Source organism: Azolla caroliniana, unplaced genomic scaffold (genome assembly GCF_043228905.1).
Source record: "Azolla caroliniana isolate FFs.n. ecotype wild unplaced genomic scaffold, voAzoCaro1.0.p SCAF_18, whole genome shotgun sequence".
Classification (NCBI taxonomy): Eukaryota; Viridiplantae; Streptophyta; class Polypodiopsida; order Salviniales; family Salviniaceae; genus Azolla; species Azolla caroliniana.
The window spans coordinates 7643777-7666121 of NW_028230453.1; the positions used below are offsets into that span (position 1 = coordinate 7643777).

General features: G+C 39.1%; 1 protein-coding gene across 1 annotated transcript; it reads right to left on the reverse strand.

Moving 5' to 3' along the window:
• Positions 1-11331: 11331 nt before the first annotated feature.
• On the reverse strand, positions 11332-13122 carry LOC147852305 (putative methyltransferase At1g29790). The gene has a single exon (XM_087333747.1). The coding sequence runs from the start codon at positions 12972-12974 to the stop codon at positions 11601-11603; it is 1374 nt and encodes a 457-aa protein (XP_087189873.1). The 5' UTR covers positions 12975-13122; the 3' UTR covers positions 11332-11600.
• Positions 13123-22345: the final 9223 nt, after the last annotated feature.

Here is a 22345-nt window from a genome sequence, read left to right on the forward strand (position 1 = left end):
AGTTTGCCACTCTAACACAGTTTGGACTTTAGCTAGATCCATAGATATGCCTTCCAAGGAGATAACATAGCCTAGAAATTCTACCTGGTTACATGTACTAATAATACATGATAATCATGGTCCTCCCGTGTCTTTGAAGAAACTAGTAGATCATCCAAGTAGATGATCAAACAAATGTACAAAAGATCTTAGAATATATCATTTGCCATGTGCTGGAACACTGTTTGTGCAGTGGTGAGGCCGAATGGTATAACCGTATACTCAAAGTGCCTATATTGAGTGCGAAAAGTGGTCTTCCTTTCATCTCCCGGTCGGTTCTGTACGAGGTTATATGCACCTCGTAAGTTGATCTTTGTGAAGAACTTTGCTCCATTAATATATTCTAAAACGCTCGAGATAAGGGGAAGTGCATACCTATTCCTGATGGTGACCTTATTCAAGCCACGATAATCCACAACAAGACGAAGTGATCAATCCTTTTTCTTGACAACGAGAATGGGCGCGCCGACTGTAGATTTTGAATGTTGAATGAACTCGTTTGCCAAATTCTCCTCTATGTAGGCTTGAAGGACTTCTACCTCGGTGGGTGACAAGTTGTAGATCGGTCCCCATGGTGGTTCTTTTCGTGGTTGTAAATCAATGGGATAATCATTTGGTCGATGGTGAGGAAAAGTACTAGCTTTTACCTTATCAAAAATGTCGGCGTAATGATGATATTTCTTTGGAAGTTGAATTGTTGACTCCTTGGCAGTGTTAGAAGGTTTCACTAATACTGCGAATACAAACATTGATTCCTTCTGTCCTTCCTCACGCAATTGATGTAGTGAAACAGTTGAAATCTTGTGAGTAGATTCTCGAGATTGTCGATACCTAATTTCTCTTGTTCTCCAATGTATGTTTGGATTGTGTAATTCGAACCATGGTAACTGCAAAACAATTGGATATTTTGGACTATTAATTATATTAAATGATACCACATACACCAAATTAATTAGGACAACACTAATTGGCTCTGACTCTTCTATGATATTTCTAGAAGCAATGGGGCGACCATCAATGACTAGTATAGAAGCTGGGCAAGGGAGTTTTCTTAGGGATACTGATGAGCTTGGGTAAAATTCTTATCCATGAAGCAAGAATTGGCTCTAGAATCTAGGAGTGCTAAGACACATACTAGAGGGTTACTTTTAGTACTAATTGTTACTTGAGCTAGGAAGACATTGCTAACTTGCTTAGAGGGAATGGAACCACTAATGGGCTGCACAGATCTAGGGTTGTCCAACCAAACGACTCCTATTTTGGCTGGACTTAGTTGTTTAACTCTTCGTCTAGTTGACTAAGGACTTCAAATTTGTTTGATAGGCTTGGGCTATTAGGACTATCAAACACTCCTAATGGAATAGACTCGGGTCTATTACTATTAGTACTAGCGACTATTTGATTTACCTCTCTTCTTGGCCTATGAGGAAAGTTCACTGCAATATGCCCCGGTCGACCGCAATAAAGACATAGTCGGTTTGTTTGGCGTTGTTGCTTTTCCTCTTCCGATAATGGTCCACGACGATGTGTGGTGTCGATTTCCATTGGCGTTGGAGTATTTTCCAGAGACGCATTATATGACTCCCTTGGAAAAGGTTTTGCTACAACTGAAGCATAGGTGGGCTCTGATCTTGTCCATGGCTTTTGGAACTGACGTTCTGAACATTGTTCGAAAAGCCAGTTATTGCAACGTACCACGCGACTGATTGCATTTATGAGCGACTTTGGTTCTTTAGGGAAAGTCAAGAGTAGATCCTTGACCTCTTACGTAGGCCATAGAGAAATTGCTCCATCAATGCTTGGTGATCCCAGGGAATATCAGTGGCGAGAAGATGGAAATCCGCAGCATAGGCTGAGGCCGGCCAATCACCTTGATGCAGTCTTCGGGTTTTGTTGATTTCCGTCCTAATGCCATCGATATCTCCAAAAATGTTTTAAACTCGCTAATAAATTCCTCAAAATTATTTAACAAAGAAGAGTCGTTTTCTAACAAAGGGGCAAACCATGCCAAAGTGTTTCCACTAAGTAGTGTGCCTACTAGTCCCACTCATGACGCATCGGTGGGATATCGAGAAGGATGCATTTGAATCGCCAAACTTACCTGATTAAGAAATCCTCTAAACTGTGATCGCGTTCCAGGGTTCCTTGTGAGTCCCTTGAGTGCTTGGTCCCTCTTGTTGCAATGACACAATATTTGCTTCAAGTTGTTGCACGTGTAACATCAACTCCCCATGTTGTTAATTTTCTAGTGCTATTTGTTGAAGATCCCCCAACAAACAATGATTTTCTTGTTCTAGTGCTACAAACTTTTCTTTTAAGCACTGGAGCTCCGAGAAAACAAATTGGTATTCTTGAGCGCTAACAGTTGCCATTTAGTATTGGAGGAAGGAAGGATAAGAGGATTAGTATGAAGGGAAGGAGGGATAAGAAGATGATGAATTTGGTTCAAACTGTCAAGGATAGTACTAGAGGCAAGTAGAATTAGTACTAAAGATAGAGGAGAAGAATGAGGATTAGTACTAAGAAGGGAAAGAGTGTGTGAGAATCACGAGAGGGGAAGAGAGAGAGAGAGAGAGAGAGAAAATGATGATAACAAGAAGTATATTATATGAAGAAAGATACAAGAATAGTTAGGAGGCTTAAGACTGGCATTGAACAGAATTGGTTCTGAATAATGTCATGTGCCTCTATTTATTGTACTCTCAGAAGTACTCTTGAAGTTTCTAGAATGTTCAAGAGTAATCTGGAATATACATGAATTTCCTATGGTGAAATAATAAATGAAAATAATATCTTTCGTATTATAATGCATGGTTTAATGGTAAGGGTTCAACTCATGTAACACAAGCTCATGGGTTCAAATTCTTTTGGAGCTATACCATGCCATATCATGACAGCTTTTACCCTTCACAAAGGACCTAATTAGCTATGACTATTGTAGTAATGTAGCTTACTATAGCTAATTAGCTACCACACTATAGTTTGGAAGTAGCTAATTAGTTGATAGAAAGTTTATTATTGTAGCTAATTAGCTAAGCACACTAATCCACACATTAGTGTGCTTAGCTAATTAGCTACTACTTTCCTACAAGTTTAGCTAATTAGCTACTAACTATAGATTGGTAGTAGTTAATTAACTTCTATACTTTACGAAGTAGCTAACTAGCTATCACTAATTTACTAATGTAGCTAATTAGCTACCACACTTTATATTGCTTAGCTAATTAGCTATTTCTTTTCTACAACTTCGCTAATTAGCTACTACACTATAGATTGGCAGTAGTTCATTAGATTCTACACTTCACGAAGTAGCTAATTAGCTACCACTTTTTAACTACTACAACTAATTAGGTACAATAATTAGCTATTGTTTTTCTACAACCTTGGCTAATTATCTACTACACTATAGATTGGCAGTACCTAATTAGTTGCTACACTTCATTGCTTAGCTAGCGACCACTTTTTAACTATTGTAGCTAATTATCTAATTAGCAACAACACCTATTACCTATTACCTACTTGTAGAGACAAGAAGCAAATTTACTTGTCTATTTTCTCCACTCATCAAGGAGAGTTGTATTGCAATCCCCCAAACATACTGCAACAGTGCAATAGGCATATGAAAAACAAGTGATATGATATGTATGTTGGCATGCTCATAGGTGTACCAACATAGTAGAAGTTATGTCCTCTATGGCTAAGCCACAAGCGATGCAACATGCTTGAATAGTCAATCTATTGTTGCCTGGTTCTGCTACTTTTGGTAAGGGAGCAAGAATGTTGAGGTTGAATTGTTGTCTACACCTTACCATCCCCTCCACAAATTCTAGTTGCTTCTTAAGGCAACTAACTACCTGTTCTTGATTTGTGTATTGTTCTTAGAATGCAACCAAAATTTTTACCAATTTATCATTCCTTGAATGAGGAAGAATGAACAACAAGAAACTGGAGTCATTAACTTGGAGGTTCTCACATCGTTATCCGCGATAGGACTAACACCTAGAAGATCCAGTTTCATTGTAAGAACCTGAATCTCCATTTGTAGCTATATTTTCCACTCGGGATCCAATAGCCCCTTAGTATCGACCTCATGTTGAGCAACCTAATCTAGATAATGCGTCACTGAGCACATTTTCATGTACAATTTATTTATAACATATTAGCAAAATAATAACTACCTAAATCTTGTTTCTAATTGTTTTCACTGCCAACATGACCTTGCTTTCCATGATAATAGCCAAAGTTGCTTTCTCTAAGGTAGACTTTGTTGCTTCCAATGTCTCATAGGCTTCATGAACATTTTTCAACATATCACTAATCGATGTCTCATCTGTATCATTGACATTTGCGATCTTGGTGTTTTTGTGTGGTGTCTCATTGTGGTTTTGCTTAGAGTTAGTAGTTGCATCATCAACTGCCATGCTCTAGAATCGTGCGATATTCTATTGTAGGTTCCCCATCTTTTGGCATCATTCTATCAACGCCTCACTTGCAAGAGCCCATGCTATCTTGTACATTTTAGGATTAGTTGCTTCCTTCACTGTTTCGCAATACTCATAAGCAAAGGCTTTGGCGAATACAACAGACAATTCGTTGTTGACCAGGATCTCTTCATGTACTTTTTGGTGGAGCCTCATGTAGGCGTTATACAACTCTAGTCGTACATGCTTCAGCTTCACTTTTAACCTTTCATTCTAGTCACTTTATAGATTGACAACTAGTCTATATCACTAATCAATTTATTTGTTAGCACAATAGGGTCAATACCCTCTAGTGACAGACCATATAGGTGGTTGAAGTCCTCCTTTGTCTTGCAAAACTTGCCGAAGTTTAGCACCCTAGGAAAGGGAGGAAAGAGCCACCTGAAATAAAAAATCAATATATGTTACCTCTACTGGGACATGTGTATTTAGAATCATAATTAGTAGGGAAGAATAAAAAATAAAAAATCAGGGACATGCATCAAAATCCAAAATCAAGGTTGGTGGAAATTTACAAACAAACATACATTGTAATCAGAAATGGGTATTGATGCAAAATTTCAACCCTCATCAGAAATTTGTACCATATCAACCCTAATAAAAAATGTGTATGAAATCAACCCTAAAATAGAGATTTTCTAATCAGAAATGTGTACCAAATCAACCCTAATCAGAATATTTCAACCCTAATCAGATAATGTGTATGAAATCAACCCTAAAATATAGATTTTCTAATTAGAAATGTGTATGAAATCAACCCTAATCATAATTTTTCACAATCTACTTCTATGTACGTCAAGCCCTAATCATAAATTTTCAACCATACTCAGAAATGTGTATGAAATCAACCGTAATAAGAAATATGTATCAAATCAACCCTAATCAAAAATTTTGACAATCAGATTCTATGAATCCTAAATCCTAATCTGATTTTCGCGACATCCGAAATCAGAAATTTTAACAATCAGAAACACACCTGCTAGACCCTGATTTTCGTGACATCCTGGTCTGTGACTCAATGACTTCACTCTAATCGTTTACAGTAAAAGACAGTGATGCAAGACTGTTACAATAAAAGAAAAAAATAAGATATATAAAAGCATGTAATGTGTAGTTGATGCATACCTTGACGAGAAGAGAACTGGTGGTGCTGGTGGTCTGAAGGTGGAATGTCGATATTTGAGATTTTGTGTTGTTGTGGGAGCTTCGTTTGTGTTCGTGATAAGAGTGATCCATTTGTTTGAATTTCGAACTAAACCTCAAGATTAACAGGACTTTGGTGACATTAAAGTTAAGTATAGGTGATGACACTGTTCCACATGTTCCACTAGGTCAAAAACCCAAGTTCAAATTTTTTAGTATTCCTATATTACCTATTCACCATAATAAATGACATGCATTTAATTAATAAAGCAATACAATTTCGTAGATGGTCTAGAAGATTTGCCCACTAAAATCTAGCTAAATAAACAGCTAAATAGTTGTGCCCATTTTAGCTACATGTTAGCTATAATAGTGTTTCCATTCTCATGCTTTCACCCTCTACTACTCCAAGATCCTTCTTTGGGAACTTGTCTTTTATTGAGTGATAACTTGTTACATTCATTTGTAGGAGTTTGAGGCAATGGGAAAATCATATACATATATACCAATGATAACAAAATTGGTTTCTTCCTTCCTAATGTATAAAATTGGCTCGACTTGAAGACGTCTAAATCCAATAGCTTCAAGATAGGTGTGAAGTTTGTGGTGCGACTAATGAGGGATTGTTGAGCTTACAAAGTATGGATGTTGTTCCGTGTATATTTCTTTGTCAAGGTCACCATGCAAGAAGGTAGTCTTGATGTAAATATCATGAAGCTTGAGATTTAGACTTGCAGTGATGCTAAACATCAAACCCATCGGAACCATCTAGAAAGTTGGTGCAAATGTATCTTTATAATCAACTCCATGGATTTGGGTAAATCCCCTTGTACCCAAGAGTGCCTTCAATCTATCTAGATTTCCATTTGTGTCAAATTTCTTTGTGAGTACGCATTTGCACGATAAAACATTCTCACCACTAGGTAGGGGCACTAAACTCCATATCTCATTCTTTTCTAGTGCTTTGATTTTTGCTTGCACGGTTGTTTGCCATTGACGTTATTTGGGGCTTTGTAATGTTTCTTTGCCAAATGGGTGGATGTTGTCAAAAGGGGCGAGTGCTTCATAATTTTGAGTATACTCGGTTTCTTCATCTAAATCCACCATTAATGCATCTATAAGATTAGTTATCTCATAAATGTCATTTAGGGATCAATATTTCTTTTTCTTTATAGGTACAAGGATTGCTATTTTTCAATTAGAGTTGTGTCACCTTGAGAGATATCTTTTGAATGTTTGGTTTGGGGAATTTAAAAAAATGGAATGTGAAAGGGTAGAGTTTGAAAAGTGGGGCAGAAAACAAAATTTTTAGTTGGGGTTTGTCAAAAATTGGTGGCAATGAGAAGCTATAAGGCTGGTTGTTTATGCTTGGAGTGAGAGGATCATTTATTTTCATTTTCTCTTAGCTCCACCATGCCACCACCACCATTGTCGTCGTTGTGATGTGCCACCTCCATGTTGCCTTCTATTACTATGCCACCACCAACTTTTGTAGCATCACCATCTACTTCCCCACATTGCCACTTGCTATACTTGTGAATGTAAGCTTGGTATTTCTATTTTCACTCACATTTTATAGTTTCTTGATTGTCATGATTTTATGTACACTATTCCTCTCCTTTTCTTCTTCGATTGTAGGGCTTCACTCATTTTGTTGACATGCTCCTTGCAATATTGGTGATTATTCATATATTGTATAATGCGAATATTTTGTAAGTTTGGGGATATTTTGAGGATAGTATTTGTTCATATAAAGTGACAGATACACTATTTATAAATTTATAATTTTCTGGGTTAAATAATTTATATCCCTTCATCCCATTGGATTTGGTATACCCTACTAATATACAACACCTTGGGAATGACGTGACTTTAAGCAATTGTCCCAAATATATTTAATTGTTCAACAATAGGTTTTCTTCCAAACCATAAGAAAAATTATGTATCCAATCCAAATACCTTAAAGGAGATCAATTTTATAAATAACACGCTATAGAGATAACCAAAATTGGTTGTGTAGTCTGACCACTTGAAGCATGCTTCGACTTGCATCCAAAAACATTTTATTCCTTTAGTATGCAACACCATTTTGTTGTGGGTTGTATGAAGTTGTAAACTCATGTCTTATGCCTTATGTCTTACAAATTCCTCGATTTGGTTGAACTATATTCTCTACCATTCTCTGTTCTAATTGTTTTGAATTTAGATGGAGATTGGTTTTTGACAAGTGCTTTGTTGTAGGTTTTGACGGCTTTGAAAACACCAACTTTACTCTTGATGAAGAAAATCATGGTGAGCCTTGTGAAGTCATCAATAAAAGTAATAAAATATCGATTACCAGTTATCAAAGTTATTTGAAAAGGCCTACATAGGTCGGAATGGATGATTTGGAGTGGCGTTTCGGTTTGATGAACATGGTGGGGGAACTTTTGTCTACTTTGTTTGCCGTAGATGCATTTTTCACAAATAGATAAATACAGAAATGGTTTATTTGGTACACCTACAACAAGTTTCTACGTTTGAATTTTCTTCATTCATTTTGGATATAGGTGGCTTAGCCTAGGATGCCATATCAAGGTTTGATCATCTTGTTGATGCTTGAAGCTATATGCTTCTACTGCGAATTTTCTATAATCTTTAATGGGTATAATTTTCCCATCTTCGGACGTGTTGTTTTAATTATCTCTAATGTGGGTAACTTACAAGAAATTATAGTGCAATTGTAATGAAGTTCTACTGTTGTTCCATTTGATGTAACTTCAGTTATAGATTTTAAATCCTTTGCTAACTCCGAGACAAATTAAACATTTAAGATGGTAAATTTAGATTTATTATGGATTGATAGATAAATGGTACCCTTTCCAAGTGCTAATCTGGTTCCATTATCTCCGAAATGTATCTCAAGTGGGTGATGAAGTGGATTGTAATAATGTAACCATTCTCCACTCCGGTGCCAAAGTACCATAGTCTTTCCAAGATTAAATCAAGTTTCATATCTTCATCACTTTTATGACATGCTGATAATTCTTGCTCGAAGGCTACTAATTCTTCCTCTAAGGCTAACTTCCATTTCCAATCCGACAAGGTGTCTCAAAGTGTTGATCTTCGTTGTTTTGACTGAGGGTTTGTGGCATTCTTTCAATGTACCCCATAGTTCTTTTGATGTTTTTAGTTCTATTACTAAATTTATTTGCTCATCAGTTAGATGCATAACCAATTCCATGAGTGCGTCAATATCTTTATTTGTCCATTCTATCAATTCTAGGATGGTTGTATGTTTGGTATTATACCGCTCACAATGTCGATTCATTGTGCTCTTTCGAGGATTAGGCTCATCCTTAATTTCCACATTCTATAGTTCTTGTTGTTGAGTTTTTCCATGGTGTAATTTCTTGTCATTGACATTGTTTTGTGCATCAATATCTTTATTTTTCCATTCTATCAATTCTAGGATGGTTGTATGTTTGGTATTATACCGTTCACAATGTCGATTCATTGTGCTCTTTCGAGGATTAGGCTCATCCTTAATTTCCACATTCTATAGTTCTTGTTGTTGAGTTTCTCCATGGTTCTCCATGATGTAATTTCTTGTCATTGTCATTGTTTTGTTTTTGAACTTGTGTTGGAATCCATCTTCGCAAATCTTTCAGGTCGATATTCTTGATGGTTGTGCTTTCATTCCTAGGAGAAGGTTTTGATACCATGTATGTGTCACATTTTTATAGGTGGAAGAGATCATAGGGAAGTTTGTAGTGGGAATGTTCATCGTGATCAAATCTCACAGGAATGTGTTGTAAACATCATTGTGAACAAGAGTCACAACAATAGGTTTTTATTTATTCTTATTTTTATTTATTTATGATATATTTGTATTTATATTAATGTCTAGTATTTCTAGTATTTAATATTTTAACATGCCCGATCCTCGATTCTCACCCATTTAAACAATGCCTTGGAAATAACGGCATGAACTAGTGTTGCAAAGTTGGCTAGGACCTAACAAAACATGAGGTTGTGCCACCATATCTACAAGGAAATCAAGGAAGGCCTTCCATGTTTGATGGTGCCATTGCGTTGAGTAGGGTGTTAACTATTGGCCCATGCATACTTATAGCTTGTAAATCTTTTACGGAACAGCGATTGGGCTCACTAGTGTTTGACAACATTGAGATCTTCCTTTTACCTAATATTCCTAGAGTAAGGCATGCCTACAACCCAACTATTTTAATGCATGATTGTAACTTGGCTATTGTATTGTTCCATCTCCATCTCTAGTACGAAGTTGAAGTTGGTATGAACTCCAAGATCATGCACAACAATCTATACTACATGTGGATCTGTTTGATTAAACACCCAATGCTAAGACTTGGGAGCTCACAGAGAATTTAGTAAATGGTCATCTTTGGCGTCCTAATAAGCTAGAGCTAAGTCCTAGTTTGTGCGTTGCAGCATTTCGAAATCATCATTGGGGAGGGGAATGGTGACATGAGGATATAGAATGTCATAGATTGATAGGGGAAAAAAGCTCATGCAGTCCTCTATGTGCAGTTGAAACCTTAGAAGCTATATTATGATACCCTATAACATAATTATTTTAATGTGTCACAAGTAGTGTTGTACATCTTCACATTACCATAGGCCAGAGTGTGATGCATATGCGATCAACAACTAGAAAGCATGCAAAATAGCTAAATGACAAGCATGTATTATGGATGGGTGGCAAGCATGCATAATACTATGGAGGTACTATATATAGGGGAGATCACCATATTGTCAAAACCATTCATGGTAAATGTCAGTCCTCAACATATAAACTTGTAATCTCATAAGTTTTTTTCTTCTTTTGTTCCTTTTCATGAGATGCATGGCATCCCATCATCCCATTATATTTTGGCTCATCTTTATTGGATGTATATAACCTAGGTATATATTAACAACCTCAATGGCTTACCCTCCAACCGAAATGTTGTCTCTCAATCATGCCAACTATCTAGGTCGTGTCCAAGAAAGATTAATATCTATCTCCAAAAATGTAATAAGCTCCCCGAATTGAAAGGCTCTCTTGTGCTCAAAATATTTTGTCATATAGGACAATATAATTATCTCCAAAATTTCAACCAAATCACTAATTTGGGACAATAAGTTTCATGATATTTGTGTACTGATATTATGGTACAAAAGCAATCAAACAGGTGTATTAGGAATACTCAAAAACTTTTTGGTCTAGTGGTACAATTACCTCCTTTTTGTTCTCAACATACTTCAATTAAAACAGAGGATGCGGTTTGGATAAAAAACAATCCGAATGAATTCGAAACCCTATCACAGCTTACAAGATTGAATTGCTTCTATAAACTCTGTTTTATAACTCAATACTCAAACTCTCGCTCGCTCTCTTTTTTCTATTGTATGCATATTGTTCTTGCAATGTCCTCTGCACCAGATTCTCTCTCCCTTTCTCATATGCAACAAAATACTATATGATTCTAACAATCATTTGAATGTATTTTCCAAACTATCCAAAACAGGAACCTTATTTTCCTACCATAAATTATGGCATTACATACAAGTATTTAATATATATATATATATATATATATATATATTTATGTATTTAGTTATGTATAAATTTTTGTTCACCAAATGAGAGCCTCAATCACATGACTGCTGAAGCTCACCATTACTGCACATTTCATAATGTAGATCTAGACATTTTAACACTCTAGGATAAGTTTTCATACCAATGTATGTGGATATGCTTCCTTACACATGTAGCATGTGAATCAAATGATGATGATATGACCAGTATATATAATAATCACACCATAACTTTGAGTTACACACAGAAATATATTATGCAGATTAATGACATCTCCACTCCGAGCTCGATCAAGAATCCGCTCTTCATCATCGTTGACGAAATCATCATCATCATCATCATCTAGAGAACGGCTTCTCTAGAAGAGCAGAGAGGTAGACCTCATGGAGATCGGCACCGCGGTCAAGCTTCGGTGCAATAGCCCATCTTCGTTTCTTGTAGCCAAGTTTGTGAAACAAAGGGAGATAGATCTCTTCCAGTTGATGCTCGATGCAAAAGAAGTGGTCTAGCCACAGGATGCCGCCCGGACGGAGCACTCGATCTATGTCAAAGAGAACGAATTCGAGTGTCGTGATTGGGATCCAGTTACTAAGCACATGCATCGAGTGAATGAGATCGAGCGTGTTGTCGAAGAACGGTAGGCGTTGTGCGATACTGAGGTATAGCGGCACCACTCCTCGTAGGGCAATGAAGCTGTTGAAAGGTCCATTCAGATTGAGAGAGCTCGTGATAATGGTGACATTATGTTCCATCATTCTCACCGCGAAGCTCGCCGTGCCTCCCCCTATGTCTAGCCCCACCCGGATTGTCCCTTTCTTCATCGCCAACACCTCCTCGACCGAGTAGTCAAGATCCGTATCTTGCTGACTTCTTTCCGTCCACCGTAACCATTCCCGTCCATCCAGCTCGAAACAATCGATGCAATCCTCGAACACGCCTTTGTTCTTCCTGTCATTCAAGCACTCGAAGCTCTTGCATGTGTAGGGTGTCCATAAGATGCTCTCATCTTTAGGCATCGTCCACATGCTCTCGGGTCGTGGATATGGCTCCTTGTATGACTTCGGAGCCTTTGCAAAACAGCGTCGTCTAGGTAATGGCTCACATCCATGAACCATGAGGGATTGGGCAAGCCCTTGATCATCCGGGCAAGGCCCACCGACCTCGTAATCCATATATTTAAGCAAATCTTCGATCACGAGCTCACATGAGTGGCCGATCGGTGACACCATCGTGGAACTCGCCAATCCCGAGCTCCATCCTAATGGTAACTTCTTCTCTCCTATGTACTCATGCAGCTCCTCGCTCATCGTTTGTGCTTCACGCAAGCTGATGATTGTATTCGTAGAATCTTCGTCCTTCGGTGCCATGTGATTCTCATGAGATTCTGATGGGGTGTCGGGCGTTGAGCGCAATGTACCGTTTTCAAGCAAGTTATGAGCGAGTTCGAGAGCAGCTTCGAGATCTTGCCGGAGTTGGAAGACTTCGGATTGTGTCACTTGAAGCTCAGTCTCTGTGATGTTGAGCTCAGACAGCAAATTATTGAAACCAAAATGATTCGAAAGAGATGGAGAAGTTGAGCTGGATTCAAATGAAGTGGTTAAATGGAAGCCACTACTAGATTTCCAAGAGAAACCCACGTAGATAGAGATCAAATTGGAAGCAACGAAAAGAAAAAGAGCTAGGATATAAGGCTTGGAATCAGTAGAAGCCATTAGATCAATAATGTAGATCTATAGTGTTGTCTATAAGAAAGAAAAGGTCCAATTAAATCATGAGTGGTCCAATGACTCGCTATAAAACATAGCTAATCAATCATTCTTCGCTATTGTGAAGGCAGAAGCTAGCTCTTCCTCAATTCCATTCATTACCTTCTCATCATGTGCATTATCATTCTAGCTATATTATGCATGTACATGCACGATTTATTCACCAAGGAACCACCATTATTTAATACCAAAGGCATGTATAGATAACAACGAATGTAACACCACAATATAAAATAAATGTTTCTCAGCCTTAATTAATGGCTTCAAATCGGAAGCCCAATGTATGTAACGGATAGACATGATTTGAACATGTAATGCCAAACCTTCTTAATTGCTTAAAAATCATTATGATCTAGGCATAATAAACATCATGTGTATTGCTCTTGCCATTTCTTTTGAAGCCCACGATGAAATCTCACCCTATGGTTAATTGCCACCTTGTAAATTTCCCATTTCCTAGTAGAACAACTTCTTGGAAACAGTCTTTGAGCTAGGAAACAGATTTTTGTATCATCGTTGCTTTAGATAAGTGTGAATCCAATCATAAATCATTGCATTCTCTTGGTCTAACAAGAGAGCATTCATGTTTTTCTTCAATTTAAAACCAAAACAATCCCCCTTTCTTCTGTTTTTGAAAGTGTGTAACCATGTTTAGACATGAACATGCACACGTTTTGAAAATAATATTGTATTTTAAATCACCATGTCAAAACTGTAAAGGACATTATAACCATAGGGAAACAAATAAGTTGTAAAAAGCATTAATGGTTTTATTCAACCAATATATAACCCAAGGGTTAAAGTTGTAAAGTATATTTTGTATTGGACATGTCCACTTTATGGAATTAATGGATATTGTAAGTAGTGCTCTCTCTTCATTGTTAAGATTATTGGGAATCCGGATTAGCTTCGACAACCAACACACTAATGACACACACAGTTGAAAAACAGAATATGACAGATTTTACGTGGAAAACCCAAATCGGGGAAAACTATGGGACCCGCAAAACTTTCACTATGCTCAGAGTACAAGTGAGAACAACCTCTCTAGGCCTCACTAGAGGAATACAAATGCATCAAGGCAACAACCTTGGTAATAGTCTTCACACGATTGGATGGAAGGAACAACAAGAAGACAAGAAAAACGCAGAACAAAATAGCCTCATACAGAGACGGACAGGAAAGTCGTTCTCCTGTTGTGAGGTGCGTGCTTCTTGACGATGCGAACAACCCCTCTTGAAATCTATGTCCCTTAGTCTACACAGTTCTAAAAACGCTCTCACACTCTCCTCTTGTTGCTTTTTTCCAGTCACACACCCTCTGTGTGTATATTTTTCCCTTCTTGCCTATCGTGGATATATACATACACAAATATATACATATATATAAATAAAGATAAAAATTACTTTTGGCCATTAGCTAGCTCTCAGCTATGGGTTCCACTTGAGTCAAAAAACCCCACAATTCTCCCTCTCCATCTCAAGTCGGGGCACAACCATGTTTGGCTTTTGTTTGCAAGCTTCAAGCTTCTCTTGTGACAAACACTTTGTCATCATGTCTAAGCCATTCTCATTGGTATGAACCTTCTCAACATGTGCATCTACTTTTCTTCAAGCACATCTTGAATCCAATGGTATCTCACATCAATATGTTTAGACTTAGCATGAAAGGAAGAGTTCTTGCATAAGTGTATAACACTCTGACTATCACAATACAGTTTATACCTTTCTTGCATCAGCCCCAACTCATGTAGGAATCTCTTCAGCCATATCAATTCTTTACAAGCTTTTATGGCAGCAATATACTCTACTTGTCTTATGGATAATGCCACACATATTTGGAGTTTTGGTTGCCAAGAGACAAATCCCCCCTGCAAAGGTATTAGATACCTTGATGTGGATTTTCTTGAGTCAATGCCACCGCCCATGTCTGCATCTGTATACAGTTTGGTTCTCACCAAATTTTAGACAGACTCTGGGGTACCTGTCAAATATCCCAGAATCCATTTCATTGCTTACTATAACAACTACATGAGCAATGTCAAGCCTTGTGCATACCATAACATACATCAAACTGCCAATTGTAGAAGCATATGGTATTTGTTTCATTTTTTCTTGTTCTTCCTCACTCTAGGGCACCGTACTAAGCCGAGTTTAAATTGGCCCTCGAGTGGAGTGTTGATTGGCTTACACGTAACCATGTAAATCTCTCAAGAAATTTCTTAATATACTTTTCTTGAGACAACTAAAGTCTTTTGCTTGCTCTATCCCTAGCTATCTTCATCTTGAGGATTTCTTAATAGAAAAAGACTTGCTAAGCTCTCTTTTCAATTTCTCAATCTTGTTGGTATCTCAACCAACAATCAATATATCATCTACATATAAGAGTAGGATGATAATATCACCATCTAAGAATTTCTTAAAGAACATACAATTATTTGAGTTAGTCATGTTATAGCCATGGGCTGACATAAACGAGTCAATTGTTTTGTACCAAAGTCTGGGAGCTTGTTTTAGACCATACAAGCTCTTCTTTAACCTACATATGAGGTTTTCTTTTCCTTTGACATGAAATGTCTCATGTTGCTCCATATAGATTTCTTCATTCAAATCACCGTGAAGGAAGGCGGTTTTTACATCAAGTTGTTCAATTTCTAAATTGAGTTTGGATGTGATCCCAAGTACAACTCTGATTGAGGACATCTTCACCACTGGTGAAAAGATCTCCTCGAAATCAATATCCTTTTTCTGATTGAACCCCTTGACAACCAATCTAGCCTTGTATCTTGGTTGTGAGCAATGTTCCTCAGTCTTGAGCATGTAAACCCATTTGTTTTTCAATGCTATCTTGCCCTTAGGCAGCTTTGATAAGTCATAGGTGTGATTGTCTTGCAAATACTTCATTTCATCATTCATGGCGTCAAACCATTCCTCTTTTTTATCATGTGGCATAACTTCTCTAAAGCTTTTTGGCTCTCACATATCTGTGAGCAACACACATTCATGTGGACTGTATCTAGTAGAAGGTTGTCTTTGTCTTATAGACCTTCTATCCTCTTCCTCTTGCCGTGGGGCCATTGGAATGTCATCACTCTATTCACCTAGAGTGCGATGATCATGATTTTGCTCATCATCATGACCGGTTACATCATCATACTCCACATCTCCCCCGTGACCTTGAGTGTCTACGATAGGAGTTGAATGAGTGGTGACTAAAAAATCACGAGTGAAATTTGGCATTTCATTCAGCTCTGAATCATGTAAAGTCTGATTCTCAATCAGAAAAAGGGTATTGATTTTTAGGAGATCTTTTCACCAGTCATGAAGATGTCCTCAATCAGAGTTGTGCTTGGGATCACAACCAGTCTCAATTTAGAAATTGAACAACTTGATGTAAAAACCAACTTCCTTCATGGTGATTTGGATGAAGAAATCTACATGGAGCAACCTGAGAGGTTTCAAGTCAAAGGAAACAAAACCTCGTATCTAGGTTAAAGAAGAGCTTGTATGGTCTAAAACAAGCTCCTAGACTTTGGTACAAAAACATTGACTCGTTTATGTTAGCCCATGTGTATAACAAGACTAACTCAAATAATTGTGTGTTGTTTAAGAAATTCTTAGATGGTGATATCATCATCCTACTCTTCTATGTAGATGATGATATCACCTATGAAAGACTTTTTCTATGAAAGACTTGGGACTAGCTAAGCAAATCCTCAAGATGAAGATAGTTAGGGATAGAGCAAGCAAAAGACTTTAGTTGTCTCAAGTAAAGTATATTAAGAAAGTTCTTGACAGATTTAAAATGGCTAAGTGTAAGACAATCAACACTCCACTCATGGGCCAATTTAAAATCAGCTTAGTACGGTGCCCTACAAGTGAGGAAGAACAAGAAAAAATGAAACAAATACCATATGCTTCTACAATTAGTAGTTTGATGGATGTTATGGTATGCACGAGGATTGACATTGCTCATGCAGTTGGTATAGTAAGTCATTTTCTTTCTAACCCTAGAAAAGATCATTGGGAAGCGTTTAGATTCGAACTCAACTTCCCCAATGAAATGGTTTCACACTAGCCAGAGGACATACTAGGCTAGTTTTGTAAATAGTAGAAAGGGCAGGTGTCCTAGACTAGTTGGTATTTAAACCAACCCTTTGTAACTTAGTTAGGGTTGGATGGAATTTATCTTTTCACTAATATAACTTCTTCTTCTAAGCTCTCTCTCTCTCTCTCTCTCTCTCTCTCTCTCTCTACTTGTCTTGCGTCCACTCACACACACAAAGCTCGCTTTCGTTGCACAACACCATGATCTACGTATTTTATTCTTAACATGGTATCAGCGTGATTGGTAGCCTGATCAAGCTCATCCACGTGTGTTGTTTCCAAGCCCATGTTCATGAAGAACCGGTTGATCGTTGTAGTAGCAACCTGCACAATTTGCATCGAGAGAAGAAGAAAACGAAAACTCGCTCCATATAAATCGATATCATGAACACTCAAATGGGAAGCACTCTTCCTAAGGAGAAGCTCAATAGAACAAACTTCGCATCTGGGGAGTACAAGATGCATCAATACCTTGTCGGACAAGGTTACTGGAGCTATATAGAGGGAGTTCATTAAACGAAACGAAACCCAACACACGCCAACTACCTAGTTCGTAGTGAGGCATAGAGCACATTCGATGTTAGCATAGGGCCCAACAAGAACCTCTTCCTCAGACAATGTATGGTTTGTAAACTCAAGAGTGTCCAATCACATGACATCCCATGAAGATTGGTTTTGAGAGTTGATAAAGCCTAATCAACCCGGCTTTGTCGAAACCGGAGACGACACAACCCACTCGATTCGGCATATTGGAAATGTCCCATTCGGGAACGATGGAAAACAAACCTACCTAAAGAACATACTACATGTCCCAACCATCACGAAAAATCTAGTATGGGCAGGCCAAATTGTCGAACAAGGCATGCAAGTACGATTCAATAATGAAGGGTGCTTTATTGAGAAAGAAGGTTGATTAGTCACTCACGATCGAAGAGAAGGCTGAATGTTCATCCTCAAATCGAATGAGGTGAAGTCAACCATGTTCGCGAAAGGCCTCAAAGTTGAAACCGACTTGAAACTGTGGCACAAGTGAATTGGTCACATCAATCTACAAAAGGTTAAAGGAATGCGGTCGAAAGGAGTCGTAATGGGACTCTTGACATTGACTGAAAAGGAGATAGTAGGTGGATGTGAACCCTGTCAATTCGACAAACAACATGGACAACCATTCCTGAATGAGAGGAATGTGAGAAAAGGGATCTTGGATGTAGTACATTAAGATGTGTGGGGACCAGCCCAGACAACAACATTTGGTGGTTGCCAATATTATGTCACGTTCATCGATGGCTTCTCGAGGCATGTTTAGATCTATCCTTTGCGGTAGAAGAGTGAAGTGTTTGGACACTTCCAGAGGTTTAAAAACAAAGTCGAAAAAGCCACAAGTCGGCATGTCTGATGCCTTCGATCGGATGGAGGCAAGAAGTATTTCTTGGATGATTTCACATCATATCTCCGAAAGGAAGGAATTCGACGAGAATTCTCATGTCGATAGACACCTCAACAAAATGGAGTAGCCGAACGGAAGAATTGGCATATAGGAGAGGTGGCAAGAGGAATGATGAAATAGAAGAACCTGCCGAAATCGTATTGGGCAGAAGTGGCTAACACAACCGTCTATCTCATGAATAGGTGTATGACCTCTAGGGGTACACTACGTAACCCCACATGAGAAGTTTTTCGGAAAGAAGCCGGATCTATCACATATCCCAATATTCGGCCCGATCGCTTACATGCATATTCCTGGCGAGAAGTCGGAGAAATGTATCCTTGTAGGGTACTCACTCGAACAAATGCTATAACCCATCTACCGAAAAAGTTCGAGTGAGTTGGGACGTCGTCTTCGACGAATCGGCATCCTGGTACGAACTAGAGACAACACCGACTCCGACCCCAGTCGACCAGGAATCATCCGAACAAGAACTAGACATCGAAGGTCGACTTAGGCACATGTTCGAAGAAAGTCTACTTATGACAAGGTTGAGTGGACCAAAAGAGCCCCCAAGTGACCAAAGCACAGCTCGGCCAAGTTCGAAGCTAGACAAAGGAAACTTGGCCAAAATGCCGGAATACGAAGATCTGATCGACAATGAGTCGACTCACTCTCTTGATAGTGAGCCCGAAGGCCTCGATATGCCAATCATCTGGACAAATGGAGTCAAGAAATCCATTACCTCAGAAAACGAAAAGCTCTGTTGCTCGACCCGAGAGAAAAACCTGGTCAGTCGATTTAGCTACGATGAGTATATGGCATACCATTATGCCTTTATGATGAAGGTGGCGACATTTTCCGGAAACATTTTCCGAGGCACCCAAGGATCCACGCTGGATCGACGCCATGAACAATGAAATCTAGGCTCTATGCAAAATGAGACATGGGATATCATTGCCCATTCTGCACATAAGAAAGCGATCGGCTATAGGTGGATATATAAAGTAAAATATAATGATGATGACTTGGTAAATCGCTTCAAGGCCAGCCTCGTCGCCAAGGGATATGCCCAAACACACGTAGTTGATTACGAGGAAACCTTTGCCCCCGTGGCAAAGATGACGCCTTTTCGAACAATCATTGCCCTCATAGCCACAAAAGGGTGGCACCTCCACCAAATGGACGTGAGGAACGCCTTCCTAGAAGAGGAGGTCTTCATGATTTAACCACCCGGTTTTGAATCAATCAAACATCCGACAGCAGTCTGCCGACTCAACAAGCCATTATATGGACTCAAGCAAGCATGCATGCTTAGCATTCGAAGATCATCCAATATCTTCACCAAATCGGCTTTCGAATGTTGAAATCAGACAACTCTCTATACACCCGGAGCGAGTCGGACAACCCGATTGTCATCATCCTGTACGTGGATGATCTGGTCATTGCAGGAAAGGATCTCGCCGACATTAATAAGGTCAAAATGCTCCTATCCGGTAGATTCAAAATGAAAGACATGAAGCAGCTCCATTACTTCCTCGGTATCGAAGAAATTCGGAAACCAGTCGGGATATTTATCTCTCAACGACACGACATCCTCAAATTACTCTACAAGTTCGGGATGAGTAAGTGCAAACCTGTGTCAACCCCTCTCAATCGAAATGTCAAGCTCGTTGTCGATTCGGGAACAACAGATTGTGAGCTGACTCAGCATCGTCAACTGATTGACAACTCAATCTATCTAACCATTACCCTGATGGTGCAATGTGCGTGCAGAAAGTTATGTGAGGATTTGTTGTATGTGCTTGGCATAGAACACAGAAGGAAGACAAGAGAATAGGCAGAAGTTATAGGTGGTTTAAGCTTTAATGGAAGCTTTGTTATTACATTCTGTCTCTCTCTCTCTCTATCTCAGAGACTTTGTACAAGAATGATCAAGAGGCATCTTCTTTACAACGTTAGGTTATCTCTTATATACTAAGTACTAACTATATGGACAAGTTCACACTAGGATACAAAGTGGAAGGAGTCGGCCTTTTATGCCAACAAACTCCCCCGTAAAAACACTACTCTTTCCTACATGTACATGTGTTTGGGGTTGTCTCCCCCGTAAACCTAGATTACAATATTAATCAAAATTTATGTTACAAGTCGGTCGACATATAGTCAAGTCGGCATAGGTGAGGTCCATGTCGAGCCTAGCATGAGGCATTATCATGATTGATTCGGTCGACTCTCACCTTCTGCTCCTCGTTCGGTTTTCTTCTGCTCGGTTGCTTGTTGTAGTCCCATGTTTGTCCTTAGTGCTCCGAAGCTTTGATCTGGGAGTGGCTTTGTCAGGCAATCGACGATGTTCACCTCGGTGTCGATCTTCCGGACTTTGAGCCTCTTCTCAATTATGATCTCCCGCATGTGATGATACCATACCTCAATGTGCTTCGTCTTTCCATGATAGATGGGATTGTTAACGAGGTGAATTGTGCTCTGTGAGTCACAATAGATGGTCAGTGATGGTTTCTCGATTCAGCTTGTAGATGAGAAGTTGGCAGACAGTCGATGTAGTTAACTTCCGATTGTCCGTAATTCCGGCATAGTTGGAGTTAGTCTAGCCTTCGACTTCGGCTGAGGTTGTCAAACCGAAAGTAAGCTATGTATCTTCAGTCCCTCTCAGGTACCTAAAAATGTGCTTGACGGTCTCCCAATGCTTCCGTCCTGGGTTTGACATGTACTTGCTGACCACTCCTACAACATAGGCTAGGTCGGGTCAAGTCGCCACCATTGCATACATGATACTTCCTACGGCCGATGCGTAGGGCATATTTCCATTAAGCTCTCTCCCCTTGTCCATTGAAGGAGAGTCTCTGCCTGATAGTCGGATCAATGTCAGAAGCTGTGTTGGTGCTGGCTTCACATTCCCCATGTTGAAGCGCCTTAGTACCTTCCGGATATAGTCGGACTAGGAGAGTCGGAGAGTCTTGGTTATCCGATTTCGCTTGATCCTCATGCTCAGTATGTGACGGGCTTGTCCAAGTTCCTTCATCACGAACTTGTCATGAAGGCTCCACTTCAGCTTTCCGATCTCTGATTGATTGCTTATTGCAATCATCATGTCATCGACATATAGGATCAGATAAATCCTAGACTCATCGGCCAGTTGTTGAATATACATGGATTGGTCAGAGTCGGATCGGTGGTATCCAAGTGGCCTGATGTAGGAGTCAAACTTCTGGTACCACATCCTCGGTACTTGTTTCAAGCCATAGAGGCTTTTCTTCAGTCGACATACGAGGTGACTTTCCTCCCCCGTCGTTGTCAAGCCTGCAGGTTGAGACATGTAAATGTCTTCTTCCAGATCTCCATGTAGGAATGTCGTCTTTACGTCCATTTCCTCGAGCTCCAGGTCTTATGTCGCTATAGCTCCTAGTAGGATTCGGAGGGTGGTCATCTTGACTATTGGTGAGAATATCTCGTCGTAGTCAACCCCGTGTTCTAGTTTGAAACCTTTCACGACAAGCCGACCTTTGTACTTGGGTTTCTTTGAGTCAAATACATATTTGTATCGGAAAACCCATTTGCAAGGTAGCGTCTTTCTTCCAACTAGTAGTTTGACCAGCTCCCATGTCTGATTCTTGTGAATCGAGTCCATTTCTGATTTCATGGCTTGTAGTCATGTTTTGGCGTCCATTGTAGCCATAGTTTTTTCGTAAGTTCTTGGTTAGCCTGCATCGGTGTAGTTTACGTAGTCGAGGTTAGGTTGGTACTACTCTATCTGCCTTTGAGCTCGT

Bases quoted from the DNA above. Each gene is read 5' to 3' on its own strand.
- LOC147852305 (XM_087333747.1), bottom strand. From the start codon at position 12,974: ATGGCTTCTACTGATTCCAAGCCTTATATCCTAGCTCTTTTTCTTTTC.